At 43.2% G+C, this 16,720-nt stretch overlaps 1 protein-coding gene across 3 annotated transcripts in view; it reads right to left on the bottom strand.

The window, feature by feature from the left end:
* DPF3 (double PHD fingers 3) overlaps positions 1-16,720 on the bottom strand; it is a 252,461-nt gene that overhangs the window by 189,444 nt on the left and 46,297 nt on the right. The window contains exon 1 of one of the 3 annotated variants that reach the window (XM_077750838.1): positions 16,464-16,673. The exons of the other annotated variants lie outside the window; for them this stretch is intronic. Within the exon in view, the coding sequence (XP_077606964.1) occupies positions 16,464-16,633 (170 nt within the window). The 5' untranslated portion in view covers positions 16,634-16,673. Of the gene's footprint in view, positions 1-16,463; positions 16,674-16,720 lie in introns of those variants that run through there. 3 annotated transcript variants of the gene reach the window in all.

The raw sequence follows: 16,720 nt of genomic DNA, 5'->3' as shown, positions 1-16,720 counted from the left end.
CAGAAAAACAAACAAACAAAAGCAACATATATATATATATATATATATTTTATCACAAGTTAAAAACAAAAACAAGGGGTGCCTGGGTGGCTCAGTCAATTAAGCTTCCAACTCTTGATTTCAGTTTAGGTCATGATCTCATGGGAATGGGATTGAGCCCCATGCTCAGCGTGGAGCCCACTTGAGATTCTCTCTCTCTCTCCCTTTCCCTCTGCCCTTCCCTGCTTGCACACACTCTCTCTCTAAAAAAATAAATAAATAAAATCTGTTTAAAAAAATAAAAACAACAAAAACACTGTTAAGAAGGTGAATAGGCAAGCCACAACTGAAAGTGTTCATACTACATATATGTGACAAAAGACCTTTGTCCAGGATATATAAAGAAGCTTAGCAACTCAATAATAAGAAGACAACCCTTTTTCCAATTGGGCAAAGGTTTGAACAGACTCTTCACAAACACAGAAGTTGGTAAGTACATGAAAATATACTCAGTATCATTAGTCGCCAGGAAAATGCAAATTAAAATACAATGAGATACCACTCCCGCCCACTAAAATGGCTAAAATTAAAAAGATTAATAATATCAAATGCTGGTGAAGATATACAGCAACCAAACTGTTCATACAAAGCTGATGGAAAAGTAGAATGGTACAACAATTTTTGGAAAGAATATGACAGTTCCTTATAAAAAAACAACATGTACTTGACAGATGACGGAGAAGATTCATTTCTAAACCTTCACCCAAGAGAAATAAGGGGAAAATAGGTCCACAAAAGCCTTATACACAGATGCTCATAGCAGCTTCATTCATTATAGCCCAAAACTAGAAGCAACCCAACTGTCCATCAATTGGCAAATGGATAAAAATTGTGGTATATTCAAATAATGGAATATTCTCAGCAATAAGGAACAAACTACTACTATATACAGTAACATGGACGCATCTTTTCTTTTTAAGTCATATCATATTATCTTTTTATATGAAATTTTAGAGCCAGCAAAACTAAACTATAGTGGCAAAAACCAGATCATTGGTGTCTGGGACCAAAAATGGGCTGAGCTGCAGAGAGACACAAGGGACCTTTTGGGGAATAACAGAAATATTCTATTGTGGTTGCAGCTACATGGGTATACACATTTGTCAAAACTCCTAGACCTATATACTTTTAAAGGAACGTACTTGATTGTATGTAAATTCCACCACAATTAAGTGAGTTTAAAAAGAACTCTTTAAAAGTCAAACCACAAACTGGTGAGAACATCTGCCAAATATATGACAAATATGACAAATCAATATCTTTAATATATAAAGAGAACATACAAACTGATATAAAAAGCATTAAGATGTTAATAGAGTAAAGGCCAAAGGACACAAACAAGCCACAAAAGAGGAAATAAAAATAGCTAATGAGCAAATAAAAAATTAAACCAGTGAACTGCCATAGTCCACATACCAAATTAGCACTCTTTTGTTTGTTTTAGTAATAATGCTAGTAAGGCAAGATGGGCACTCTGCTGGCAAAAATATAAATTGGTACATTTCTGGAACACAATTTGGCAAAAAGTATCCAGAGCCTTAACAATTTCCATGTTATTTGACACATTTTTAGAAACCTATCCTAAAGAATAATCACAGATGGGCAATCAAAATAAGAGATGTACAGGGTCACCTGGGTGGCTCAGTCGGTTAAGCGTTGGACTCTTGATTTCAGCTCAGGTCATGATCTCTCCATGTCAGGCTCTGCACTGACAACATGGAGCCAGCTTGGGATTCTCTCTTTCCTTCTCTCTTTGCCTGTCCCCACTCATGCACACATGTACACTCTTTCTTTCTCTCTCAAAATAAATATGCTTTTTTAAAAAATTAGAGATCTACATGCAAGAATTTTCATTAATGATTTAGAGCAAGCCATTTGGCCAAGTAAATATGGATACATCAATATAAGGAAATATCAAATATTTGTTGACGATAGGAGCTTAACAAATATTTCTTAAATGTACTCAATTTAGGGGTGCCTGGGTGGCTCAGTTGGTTAAGCATCTGACTCTTGATTTTTGGCTCAGGTCATGATCTCGTGGTTTATGGTTTGAGCCCAGCATTGGGCTCCATGCTTACAGTGCAAAGCCTGCATGGGATTCTTTCTCCCTCTCTCTGTCCCTCTCCCATTCATGCTCACTCTCTCTCAAAACAAATAAATAAACTTTTAAAAAATGTACTCAATTTCTATATTATATAAGAACTTTAAGGAGTGGGTTGCATAGATGACTTACACTGATGGCTAGAGCAACATATACAAAAAATTTTTCATTCGGCAAAGATCAGAAATCACCTAAATGGGGGCGCCTGGGTGGTTCAGCCGGTTAAGCGTCCAACTTTGGCTCAGGTCATGATCTCATGGCTTGTGGGTTCGAGCCCCACATCGGGCTCTGTGCTGCCCGCTCAGAGCCAGGAGCCTACTTCAGATTCTGCGTCTCCCTCTCTCTCTGCCCCTCCCCAGCTCGTGCTCTGTCTCTGTCTCAAAAATAAATAAATGTTTAAAAAAATTAAAAAATTAAAAAAAGAAATCACCTAAATGTCCATCAAAAGAAGTAAAGTTAAATAAATCATGGTAAATCCACACAATGAAATACTATGCATCTGTTAAGAAAAATAAAACAGACATACAGCTATTACTATGGAATAATCTCAAGATGTATCATTAAATTTAAAAACAAATTACAGAACAGGTCATTTGGAATACAACTATTTGGAATGCAAGGGCATGGGGGAGGATAGATATAAATTTATGCTAACAGACATTTCCAGAAAGATAGAGGGAAAAAACAAAATGATAACAGTGGTTGACTCTGTACTGGAGAACTAGGGTCTAAGCATGAGGAATAGGAATGGGAAGGAGGCTTAGATTTACTTCTCTAGTTTACTCTGTTGTAATTTTTGAATTTTTTATTATATTGAGGTCCTTTTCAAAAAAAAAAAAAAAAAGGAGGGGCGCCTGGGTGACTCAGTCAGTTAAGCGTCCTACTTTGGCTCAGGCCATAATCTCGTAGCTCCTGAGTTCAAGCCCTGCATTGGGCTCTGTGCTGACTGCTTGGAGCCTGGAACCTGCTTTGAATTCTGTGTCTCCCTCTCTCTGCCCCTCCCCAGCTCTCTCTCTCTCTCTCTCTCTCTCTCCTTCAAAAATAAGAATTAAAAAAAGAAAAGAAAAAGCCACACACAGACTTTATTTAAAAGAAAGAAGGGGAGGGGTGCCTGGGTGGCTCAGTCAGTTCAGTATCCGACTTCGGCTCAGGTCATGATCTCGTGGTTCGTGGGTTCAAGCCCCGCATCAGGCTCTGTGCTGACAGCTTAGAGCCTGAAGCCTGCTTTGGATTCTGTCTCCCTCTCTCTGCCCCTCCCTCACTCATTCTCTCTCTCTCTCTCTCTCTCTCTCTCTCAAAAATAAATAATATAACATTAAAAAGCTTTAAAAACAATAAACAAAGGGGAATCTTATGGGTTGAATTGTTTCCCAAAAATGCATATGTTGAAGCCCTAACCCCCAGGATCGCATGTCTCACAATGTGATCTTAGTTGGAAATAGGGTCACTGCAGATGTAATTAGTTAAGATGAGGTAATTAGGACGGGCTCTAATTCAGCATGTCTAGTGTTCTTATAAAAAGAGGAAATTTGGACACAGAGGCATGCACACAGACAGAACACCATGTGAAGATGAAGGCAGAGATGGAGATGATGCTTCTAAAAGCCAAGGGACACTGAAGACTGCCAGCAAACCACCAGAAGCTAAGAGCCCTCTCCCTCACGGCTCTCAGAAAGAACGGATCCTGCCAACACCTTGATCTTGGACTTCTGGCATTCAGACTGTAAGGCAATAAATTTCCATTGCTTAAGACACTCAGTGTGTGGTCCTATATCACAGCAACCTGAGAAGACTAATACAGGGATGAATACTAACATGAAATCAGACAACAAGTGGTAAGGTTCACAAAGATCAAACCAACCATCCTAGAAACAAACATCATCAGCATCTTCTCCCATAACCAACGGATCACCTAACCCCACTCTCATCCTTTAGCTCGGGAGTAAATGCTTCTTTCTCCCTCTCTCTCTCCCTCTCCCCCCCCCCCCCCCCCCACACACACAACTTAACTCATAAATGTAAAACAACAGAAGCATCTGACTTTATTACAATCCCATGCATCAATACAGCACCACCCATCTAGGGGAAACAGACACTTTCCCAGCATAGTGTTGGATGAATTAAAGGCACTGAAAGAAAAGAATATACCAGAAAAAAACCCAGTAACTCTAGTTTCTCTGTGCAATGGAAACTATCCAATCTGTCAGTACCCACAACATCTTCAAAAAGAAAGCTATAGCTTTCACAACTGTACTCACTCAGGGATTCAAGGGGCACCAAGCTGTGCACCCAAAACAGAGGCTCTCCCAGAGCAGGAGGCTCTCCCTGGGTGCAGGGCACCACACCTCCAGGGCAAGCTCCAGATCCCTACCAAGACCTCACCAAAGTTCCCAGGAGTACTTGCTCCCATCAGGCTAGAATCCTTTCCAGAGGTCTTTCTTATCCTCATCCCTATTTCTACCAGAAAGCAAAACAGAAGGACAAAATCTTGGTCGTAAAACCCAAATGAGCTCAGGGGGATGGGGTGGAGGGAGGGCTTATTGGAAGGTTTTAAGCTCACCAGACCTTTTAGCTGAGGTTTCAAAATGGCAGCTAGCTAAACTCCATTTGGCCTAAATCTGCTCACCCAAACCTCCCTCCCATTCCCCAGGGGTGTCCATAGTTACTAGCACAGCCACCTGCAAACGTGGAATCTGGATCTCCCTTCTTTCAAATACTAGGGAAGTGGGACCACAAAGATTAGCTCCCAATGACAGAGAAGAGGCTAGAAGGGGGGAAAGAAGGGGAGAAGGAAGACCTTCACGGCAGCGTGCAAGGACATGGCGGGCTCGCCCCATCCCATATCTCAGCTATTATGCATTCCCAACTGGCTTGGCCAACATCCAGAGAGACTCCAGGCTGGTGAGTCTGTGAATGTGAGGCAGAGATAAGCGGCACAGAGAGGGGGAGCTCACCCACGGTTATATATGGGCTGCCGGAGCAAGGAGCCAAGGGACTCTTCCATTTCCAAGACATTTCTGCACTCGGTCCTCTCCCCAAGATTAAGAATTCTCCTTTTTGGCTGCCTCCCTCTCCTGGAACATAACTAAGCAGCTTGAGAACATGAAAAATTGGGAGTTTTGGTATGAGATTTTAATGTGTTAAAATCACATTGACCCTGGATATTTGTTTGCAATAAAACCGGAAGAGTAGGAAGCTCCTTTCTTTCCTTTATCTCTGGGATGGCCTGCATTTGAGAGACAGGGAGGGGCCAATCTCCGGCCCCACCCTCAGCCCAGGGATTTGCTTTGGAAGTTTAGAAAGGTGTGCTTCCTTCCAGGAGGAGGCTGGGCCGTTGGGGAAGGGTGGACACACTTGGACAAACAGATATGGGAGGAAGGCCTCCGAGGAGTGGGAACATGAGCAAAACCTCAGAAGGGGTGGCTCTTGCCCCGGCATTGAGGACAGCTGGGGGAGGGACAAAGAAAAGTCTTATGGAAACTGAGGGATATGGTGCGAGATGCTTATCTACCCTCACCAACTCTAGGATATCTCTGAATGTTGTCCCTTTCTACCCCCCCCCCCCCCCAAGAGCAAAATCCAGCAACACAGGGCCCCAGCAAAATCTGGAGGAAAGGAATGTCTGCCCCGAGCCTTGCCCCAGGGTCAGACGCCTGGAAAAAATTCCTGGGATTACTTGATGTTGTCTAAGATGGATTTGGAGCCACCCCGGCTGACGAGAGATGTGGCTTTGGCTCGGGGCTGCCAGAACTGGTCTGTGGCGAGCTGAGGACAATTTCATGTCTCAAATCTTTCATCCTTGCTGCTCACCAATCTGAATCTGCCTTCCTCTCTCTTCCCTGTTCACTGAAATCCTTAAAAACCGTCTCCTCTCCCAGCTCCCCTGATCCCCTCATTCAAAAGTAATCCACTGTCCTTTATGCTCCTTCAACAAGAGCTCATCCCCCTAATTCCAGGTTTGCTTGCCTGCCTTGTCTTATAATTAGTCTCACACCCCTCTAGGTGTACCCTCTCAAATGCCAAGAACTGGGTCCTACACATCTCTCTGACCCCTAGCACGCACTTCTCCAGAGCAGCCACTCAATAAATACTTACCGAATACAGAGACCCCTAAGGAGCTGACTGGCAGTGGCTGGCTTTTCTCCTCCTACTCCATTCAGTCATTTGTTCAACAGACATGTGCGTGCCCAGTATCACACTGGGACTCTTCAATCAAGCAGCTAAAAAAAAGTAAGTTTTGGTATCTAGGCTTCAGCATGGAAAGCCATGTCTTCATGAAGGCCCTTGGGGGACACAGATTGTCTAAGACATGGGTGAGGGCCCTCAAGGGCTCTGCCCATCCCGTCCGGGAGAAGCCCAGATATGCCTATCACAGGAGATGGCAGAGCTAAGTTAACCCAACTGTCTATGTACCCAGTACTCTGGGGGTGCTCGGTGGGGGGAGCTGGGAATTTGGGGGTGGGGAGAGCTCTAGAAAGTCTTCTCGGCAGAGCAGAGGCCATCCTGGAAGGGGGAGGATCCACCGAAGGTCATGAGAAAAGTCTGTCCTGCTCAGGGATCAATAAGTGCAAATTACTTGAGAAGCTGTGTGTCCAGAAACTGCTCTACTGTGGGGGTGGGGATGGGGAGCCAGGGGTGTGGGGAGAGGAAGGGGGTAGGTTGGGGATAGTCATTTATCCCGGCCTCTTTCAACTCTAAAATTATAGGACTCTAATCTGAACCCTCCCTGCCAACAACTTGAAAAAGTTGTCTGAGACCAGGGACATTTGGAGAGAAAGTTGAATAGTGAGTCAAATAATAAACCAAAAAGAAATCCTGAAGTCAAAACAAGGGATAAATTTTCCTTATCTCTCTAAGACATGCATCAAAGCAGCTAGCTGCTGTCTGCCCAACCTGGGAAGGTGATCACGGTTTTTAATGGCCTCTGAACAATAGGACCAGCCTTTGTAATAAAGTTGAACAAATTAATCCTTTAGGCTTCCTCCCTGCACCCTGCCGACTCCCAGCTCCCCCTGCTCTGAGGCAGGGCCACCTTCAGGGGTCTGGGAAATGGAGGGATCCAGCAGAGATATAAAGCCTCTGAGAGCTCAAGTGGTTTGTGAAAGAGAATCAGCCCTGTGGGTGACGGTGATGGTTCCCAAAGGGAGTGTCAAAGACAATTGCCTCTATCCTGATCTGGGTAAAAGGAAGAAGACTCCTCTCAGAAAATACATAAACAAACAAACAAAAAACAAGAGAGACATGGTGCACTAAGGAACTGGCACAAGAGGTAAACTCTGTTCTTATGTGGTGAGCTCGTTTATTCATTCAGCAAACATTCATGCACTCCTAGTATAGTGTGAGGCACCTGTACAGGTGCAAAAGTATACAAAGATTTAAAATACCTGCCTTCCACTTGTGGGGATGAGCACTGGGTGTTATATGCAAACCAACTTGACAATAACTATTTAAGAAAAAAAATAAAATAAAATAATAAAGTAAAATAATAAAGTAAAATTAAAAAATAAAATAATAAAATAAAATATACCTGCCCTCAATAGATGGTTACTGGATGGTTGTGGGAGGGAGGGATGGGCTAAATGCGTAAGGGGCATTAAGGAATCTACTTCTGAAATCACTGTGGCACTATATGCTAACTAACTTGGATGTAAATTTAAAAAATATATTAAAAAAATAAACATTTAAAAAATAATAAACAAATAAATAAACATATAAAAATAAAAAATAATAACAATGGGGCGCCTGGGTGGCTCAGTCGGTTAAATGTCTGACTTTGGCTCAGGTCATGATCTTACGGTTTGTGGGTTCGAGCCCCACATCGGGCTCTGTGCTGACGGCTCAGAGCCTGGAGCCTGCTTCAGATTCTGTGTCTCCCTCTCTCTGCCCCTCCCCTACTCATGCTCTGTTTCTGTCTCAATAATAAATAAACATTTTTTAAAAATTTTAATACATTAATTTTTAAAAAATTTTAAAAATAGTAATAATAAAATACCTGCCCTCAGTGGAATTATAGTCTAGGAAGTAGTGCTAGGAATAAGGTACATCCACAGATATAGATAATAAAAGTTAGTACGATAGTATGTGCAGAGAGTTACACAAGTCCAGACCTTTCTGTTCATGTCTTTGCTTCTGGCTTTGATGTACCACATTCAATCTGGGTGATTGGAGCAGATGTTATTGAAAACAATAGGGAGATCAGAAAGAGGAGAAAGAAAATGGGACAGAAAAGACAAAGGAAACCAAGCCCCTCCTCCCTGCCCCTGCTGGAAGCTTAGCCCTAGTTCTGGGAAGCAAAGGACCAGTTGTCACTCACCAGAGGTCCCCAGGCATGTCCACGCCACTGAGTCACAAGTCAAGGCACATATGTTCCTGTACCAACAAGGCACATTTTTGCTGAAATACACAAAATTCTGGCCATCCGGAGTTTTCTATTTGATATACCAATTCCCAGCATCTGACGACCATGTGCCCTCGACTCTGACCAATACCACGTATGTGTGCATAAACACACGTGCATGCATGCCAAAGGTAATAATGGAGGAAAGTCTAAGGCTTTTTCATCTGTGGTTCAAAAGTTAACATTCTCTCCTTTTGAAAACAGTGACAAATACATGTTTTGCACGTGTGTAGCCTCTCATTTTTTAGCTTTTCAATGAATATTACTTTCTGCATGCCGCTAGCAACTTTCATTGGTAAACAAAGGCAAAACACTAGTATCTCCACTTTAAATTTTTCTCCTTTATCCATTTGTTTCCTACTCAAGAATGGTTGAGGGGTGCCTGGGTGGCTCAGTTGGTTAAGCGTCCAACTTCAGCTCAGGTCATGATCTCATGGTTCATGAGTTACAGCCCCGTGTCAGGCTCCATGTTGACAGCAGAGCGTGGAGCCTGCTTCAGATTCTGTGTCTCGCTCTCTCTCTGCCCATCCCCACCCCCCCCACCTCTCTCTCTAAAATGAATAAACATTAAAAAAAAATTTTTTTTTAATGCTTGAACACCGACCATGTGTCATGATTGTGCTGGGTATGAAGTTTTCTAGCCGAAACAAGACAAATGCAAGCCCTGCCTTCAAAAGGGTCAGAGTCCAAGTGTTGTGGAGAGACAGGGAAATGCACTCCACCTCCAGGATCTGAGGCAGCTTCCAAAGAAACTGATGGAGACAAACCTTAAAAAAGCACTGTGAGAAGAACCCGGGTGGCTCAGTTGGTTAAGTGTCCAACTCTTGATCTCATGGTTCATGAGATCAATCCCTGCATGGGGCTCCACACTGACAGTGCAGAGCCTACTCAGGATTCTCTCATTCTCCTTCTCTCTCTGCCCCTCCCCTGTTCTCTCTCTCTCTCTCAAAATAAATAAATAAACTTAAGGGGGAAAAAAGGCTATTGTGATTTTTGACAGGTGGGAAAGAGGGAAAAAGAGAGATGGGTCAGCAATGTGTGCTCAGAGAGTGAGCTGTCTAGCGTGTCCAGACTATGGGGTGAGTGGCGGTGAAGGGCAAAGGATGAGAAAGGAGACTGAAGAGGTTGGCTGGGCCCAGACCATAGAGCCAAGAAAGCCTTGCCAAGGAGTTTGGACTTTATCCCATGGGCAATGAGGAAACCACTGAGGGTTTTAAGCAAAGGCAGGTGACATGATCAGATTTATGTTTTAGCAAGATTATTCCGGCTGCTAGGCGGAGAATGCACTGGAATAGGAAGAGCCTGGGCAGACTCTAGAGACAATTCCAAAACAGAATCAACAGGACTGGGTTCCCCACTGGAGGTAGGAAGGAAAAGAGATGTAAACCATCAGGCTTGAGGGGCCCTCATCCAAGACAGGAAACCAATAAGGAAGCAAGAGGCAGAGAAATTAAGAGCCTTGCCTAAGGTCACATAAATTACTGGAGAGCAGACTGAAGCCAGGAACCTAAAATTCTTTCCAGTAGAAACCCCTTGGTTTGCCACGTTAGCATCAACCTATGACCAAACTTGACCGTCATTTGCCAGGCTCACTCTTTGTTCCCTACCTGTTCATGCATATACATTTTTTGTCCTAGGAAGACTGTAAACTGGACAGGGCAGAATGTCTTTTGACCTCTCATAGGGCCTGGCACATACTAGGCACTAGGTGGTCAATGAATGCTTGTTATTAAATCAAACCCCGGGAGCCCGAGGGGCACCTTAGGCATTGTCTTACTTGTGACACAAGACACTTTCTTTCATCAATTCTTAACAAACAGTATTTTTAAAAACATAATTCCTAGATGCTTGGATTTCACAGCCCAGGAAATTTGTTACAACAACAAAAATTAGAGGGATCAACACAGTCTTGCCAATTTTTTTATTTTGCCAAAAAAGGACAATCTAAAACCCAACTGCCATCTATTAACTGCCATCTACTACCTTGTTTCTTTAAAAAAAAACCCCTCATACATACCCAAAAAGTCAGAATAATATAAGATTAAGGATAATCCTTCAAATTAAATCAGAGTTCCTCAACCTTAGCACTATTGACACTTTAGGCCAATAAGTCTTTGCTATGGGGATGCAGGGAGAAGAATGGGGGGGCTTTCCTGTGCACTGTGGGGCACTCAGTAGCATCTCTGGCTGCTACTCTTACATTCCAGTAGCCCCTCCCAAGATGTGACAACCAAACAATGTCTCCAGGTATTGCCAAACATCCCCTGGGGGCAAAATCATCTCAGTTGAGAACAACTGAATTAAATAAAGCCTTACTAAAAATGTAGTTCTATTGTCCTTCTCTCTCTTTTTTTTTTTTTAAATGTTTTATTTATTTCTGAGAGACAGCATGAGCAGAGGAGGGTCAGAGAGAGAAGGAGACACAGAATCTGAAACAGGCTCCAGCTCTGAGCTAGCTGTCAGCACAAAGCCCAACGCGGGGCTTGAACCTACAAACCGTGAGATCATGACCTGAGCCGTAGTCGGACGTCCAACCGACTGAGCCACCCAGTCGCCCCTGTCCTTCTCTTTTAGACCAGTGAAAACTTTAGCATGGACAGGCATCGGTCCATAAACCAAAGGCACAGAGGCTAAGAGGGTGGGATCTGACATCATACTTGAACTCAAATCCCAATTATTCCTCCTTCCTGCTGTCACCTGACCTTGACCAAGTGATTGCTCTAAACCTTCCTTTCCTCTCCTGCAGCATCTACCTTGTCAGGGTGGTTGACAGGATTGAGTGGAATAGATGCAACCCACTTAGCAACGTGCCTGGCACATGACTGTTGGGAGAGGAAGGGTGACCATTAATAGTATTATTTCTAACACTTCTAAACACATAACACATTAACAATGGCTACCCAGATTTAAGACTTTCTGGGTAAAGGAACCCACACATAACATAGTAGGTCTTCAATAAACATCTATTGAGTGAAATAAATGAACCCTAAATCACCCTGCTTCCACCAGCTCCTGTCTTCAACACTGCCACATCTCAGTCTTTTTCTCCTTTACCAAAACTTTTCCAANGTTGTGGGAAGTACTTTGTGGAATCCACTATCAAGAGCAGTTATCAACCTACCACCCACTACCTGCACTTGGAACTCTTACCTCACCAATGAGAGCACAGCCTTGTTGAGGCTCACCACTACCACCACCCATGTCACCACATCTTCAGGTGACTGCTCTCCTCCCTAGATATTTAACCTGGAGGTAGGCCAAGGACAGAAAAAGGAGATGGCAATATCCTTGAACAAAAGTAGCTATAAAAGGGCGTGGGAAGTAAGGCAAACGACAAATTAAACAGACAACCTCATATGAAAAGAGGTGGAGAGGCTCCAAGGGGGTCAGAGTTCCTGCTGCGTCCTACATCCCCACCAAGCCCACCTCCCACCTAAGCAGGCAGAGAGAGCACTGGCGGCTCTTACAAGGGGAGAAACACTCCTCATTATAAACCGGACATGCTCCTGGCCAAAGCCCAGCCAGCAACAAATTCTGGAGTTCATCTCATAAGCACAGTATTTTTGGCAATTTCCCAAAGGAATGAATTTTTCTGGCCATCACAGGGGCATAGGACATGAGCATGGGGCAGGGTGGGGACTTAAAAAGCAGGTAATCCAAGTTCTCATTCTATAGATGGGGAAACTGAGGCTCATAATGAGAAAGGAACTTGCTCAGGACCATCCGCAGGTGCCCCACTCAGTGGCAGCACTAACCCAAGAGTTCAAGGCCTTTGTTCTGGCACTGAGCCTTGCCAGAAGCTAAGACACATCCCCAAAAGAGGATGGTGTATCATGAACCCAATCTCACTCTTCCTGAAAAAATAAATGATCACATTTGCAGCTTCAGATGAGGAGAGGATTAACAAGTTCTCAGAAGGGGCCATTGATCTATGGCTTCTCCATCCATTTGGAAACAGAGAGAGAATAAATTCATTCCATGGGAGGATCTAGCAACTAACTTCTCTACCCCGTCAAGCATCATTGGTCTTCTTCAGACTATCTGATACTATAACCAAACCACAAAGAGGATCGTAAAGACCATTCGGGGGAAATGTGCAAATGGTGAATCTGAGCGGAGTACAGCGGTATTCGTATACCATTCTCACATTGTTTCGGAAGACTTGAAACTTTTCTAAGTAAAAAATTTGAGGGTGAGTGAGAAAGCACTAAATAAGAACCGAAACCAAATTTTTTTTTTTTAATTCAGAAAGGACTAAGAATCATTCCTTCAGTTTTACTCAATTTCTTTATCTTAGGACTAACATCCTCAGAGTTTAAAAAAAAAAAAAAGACATTGAAGAGGTTAGAGGTGTAGGGCTCCAAACAAATAGGATGCTGGTGTTCATGGTAGCCAGTAGCTATGGCAACCTTGGAATCCAATCTGATTTCAAAAATGTTGTCCCATTAGCTCCCAAAATATACATATACTTGTCATATCATGTATCCTGGTGCTCTTGATTCAGAAAGTAACTAAAGTAACAACAGGCTATGGATGGGACAAATGTCAGAATCTTTCCCCAAAAGTCCATCCCCTTTGCAATACAGAGGTTCACAAATACAATAAAATGCAGTTTAATTTCCATTCAATTTGGAAATCCTTTCACATAAATAAATTATTGAATCAAAATCCACATCTAAGTCACAGTCAACTATGCTCTCTATCTACAGCAGTATTTAATTGGGGCCACATGGGATCCATAATCTAGCCCTGAAAATCTATCCTTGGCCACATAGATAAAATTCATGCCAGTAGGACACCTGGATGGCTCCATTGGTTAAGCATCCAACTCCTGATTTCTCTTCAGTTCATGATCTCACAGTTCATGAGATTGAGCCCCACGTCGGACTCCTGGCTGACTGGTCACAGTCACAGAAACTGCTTGGGATTCCCTACCTCCTCTCTCTCTGCCCCTCCCCCTGCTGCTCATGCTCGCTCTCTCTCTCTCTCTCACTCGCTCGCTTGCTCTCACTCCCTCTCAAAAATAAATAAACATTTTTTAAAAATTTCATGCCAGTAGCATGGCAATCAAAGCTTGGAGATTTGAGGTAACACAGCCCATTCAAGAAACCTGAAAGAACTCCTTACGGCTGAAATAAGAGCTGAGGGGAGAATAAGCAAGGGAATATAAAGTCGGAAAGACAGGTAAAGATCAGATCCAAGAGGGCCTGTACACTCAACAAAAGAGTAGGAAGTTTATCCTTTGGGCAATAAGAAACCACTTTAAGATGGGAGGAATATAATTGGATCATTCTGGAAGAGGATGCATAGATGGAAGTAACTCAAAACTAGGGAGTCTAGGGGCACCTGAGTGGCTCAGTCAGTTAAGCGTCTGACTTCGGCTCAGGTCATGATCTCACAGTTCTTGGGTTCGAGCCCCACATCAGGCTCTGTGCTGACAGCTCAGAACCTGGAGCCTGTCTTCAGATTCTGTGCCTCCCTCTCTCTCTGACCCTTTCCCTTGCTCTCACTGTCTCTCTGACTCTCAGAAATAAATAAAAAATTTAAAAAAAAAAAAAAAAACTAGGGACTCTAGTTGGAATGACGAAGACCTGAACTAAGGCAGTCAGTGTGGAATGAAGAACTGAGGACAAGTTAGAGAGAGCTTCTAAAGAGAACCAATGCACAGGACTTGACTGGAAGAGGGCAGATGTGCCCTAGAGAGAGAAGCAGCAGTCCAAGATGACCTCCAGCTTTTCTGACCTGGTAAATCATGCCGCCAGTCTTCCAGATGGGAAACCCAGGAGAAGAGGAATGTAGTAGGTTTTGAACATGCTGAAGTTCCACCTGGATAGGCAGGTATGGAGCTCCAGAGAGAAGTCCAAGCTGGATATACACATTTGGGAGTAATCAACATATATATGGTGGTGGATGCCATGGGTGTGGATGAGGTCAACTGGGAAGGAACTGACAGCAAATAAGAATTGGTTTAAGAATAGAAACTCTCAGGGAGAAAGCTGTTAAGGGTAGGGAAGAAAGAAGAGACCTCCCCAAGAACACTGAGGAGTGGCTTAAGAGGCAGAGACCTCAGCCTGCTTTTAAGTGAACCACTCTACCTCTCCATCTCCACAGGCTGGTCACACCATGATAGTGTAGAGGAAATAACAATAATGTATAAAAACAAACTCTCTTCTTGAAACAAAAAGACAAACAACTCAATTAAAACACAGGCAAAGGATCTGAATAGACATTTCTCCAAACAAAATACACAAGTAGTCGAAAAACACACGAAAAGATGCTCAGCATCATTAACCATTAGAGAAATGCAAATCGAAACCACCACGAGACACCACTTCACACCCACTAGGATGGCTAGAAAGACAGATAATCACAAGGGTCAGCAAGGAAGTATTGCCACCACGTTGCTGGTAAGACTGTGAAATGGTACAGCTACTGTGGAAAACAGAGGCAGTTCCTTAAAAACTTAAACATATAGTTGTCATATGACCCAGCGATTTCAATCGTAGGTATATGGTCAAAAAAACTGAAAACATATGTCCACACAAAGACTTGTATATGAATGTTCGTGTTAGCATTACTCGTAATAGTGAAAAAATGGAAATAACCCAAATGTCCATCAACTGATGAACAGATAAATAAAATGTAGTATACGACATAATGGAATAGTATTCTGCCATTTAAAAAAAAATGCAGTGTTGATATATGCTACAATATGGTTGGACCTGGAAAACATGCTAAATTGAAGAATCCAGACAAAAAAGTCCACACATATTGACTAATTCCATTTACAGGACATAATCAAAATACAGAAATCAAGAGAGACTGAAGGAAGACTTGTGGATGCCAGGGGCTGGGGGGAGGGCAGGAAAGGGATGAGGAATGACTACTTAATCAGTACAAAATCTCTTTCTGGGGTGTTGAAAATGTTCTGTAATTAAGTAGTAGTGATGGTTGCACCACTTTGTAGATTTCCTAAAAACCATTGACTAGTACATTCTAAAACTAAAAATCAATGAATTGTACACAGGTAAGATGGTGAGCTTTATATTATGTGAATCTTACCTCAAAAAAAAGAATTAAATAAGTTCACTTTACAAAACTACCCATAGCCAAGAACAGCTGGGTAAGAGATTTCTCCAGCTTGTCCAGATATTCTACATAAAGAAAAGTCCAGATATTCTAACCAAAGAAACCAAAGGGTATGCTTCCCAAGAGACTCTTAAATATCTTTAAGTGTCCAATTTAAATAATGCCCATAGGTTGGGCGTGAGTGGTTCTACTCAAGAGCAGAGATGGACATCCAGCCTCATGATAGCTCTCCATGCCTTGTTCGGGCTGCCTCACTTGCTTTTCAGATTTCTAAATGCCAGGGTGACAGGGAGACAACTAGGCAACCATGATTTGACCTACAGAGAAACTGCAACCAGGCATGACCTGTTATAGTTATCCCACAATGACAGGAAGAGAGAAATGATTTCTGGACCCCGAGCTCCCCAAAGCCCCAGAATAGGAATCTCCCAGTTTATGGCCCTTATTCAACCCTTCGACACCTACAACCCTGGCACTGTGTTCATGATGACCTCCTGAGACAATGTTCCCAGCTGTCCCAGGATACCAGCACTCACCATACAGGCAGCTGCTTTATCCACATGGTGCCTTAGGGAGTTATTACAAATCGCTTTGGGCTTTGGACACAAGTGAATTTGAAATTATCACAATGTATATGGTTTATACCCAGCTCAACAACATCTGTGGCAGAAGTCAAAGCCCAAAGAAGCAAGTAAGGGACAGGAGATGGACCGTGTGTGCATTTATCAGAGTACCTCCATGCCTGCGGGCAGGAGATCCCGAGGATGGAGCTCCAGGATCCCACAAAACTTCCTGAGGACAATTTCATCTCTCTACTTTCTCCTTTGACACGCTTACCTCTCTTTTTCTTCCCCTTCTCCAGCCAAGTTCTGAGGGCCACCCTGGATCATAAAGTAACAGAATGCAAATACTTCGAGCTGGCACACCATTACCCCCGAGAGATTGACTGTCAGAGCGGGGAAGCAGGTCTGGAGTGAACAGCAAACTCTGTGGCCTGCTCTAGCCATTGGATAAGCAACCCTTCCTCCATGACTCCCTGCTTCTGCCTGCTCCGATGGGGAAAGGAACACAATGAAACTAGGCTTTCCCTTGGG

Source organism: Crocuta crocuta, unplaced genomic scaffold (assembly GCF_008692635.1).
Source record: "Crocuta crocuta isolate KB4526 unplaced genomic scaffold, BGI_CrCroc_1.0 scaffold186, whole genome shotgun sequence".
Classification (NCBI taxonomy): Eukaryota; Metazoa; Chordata; class Mammalia; order Carnivora; family Hyaenidae; genus Crocuta; species Crocuta crocuta.
Note: the sequence above shows the minus strand (reverse complement) of the source record. Positions and strands in the feature narration are given on the sequence as shown.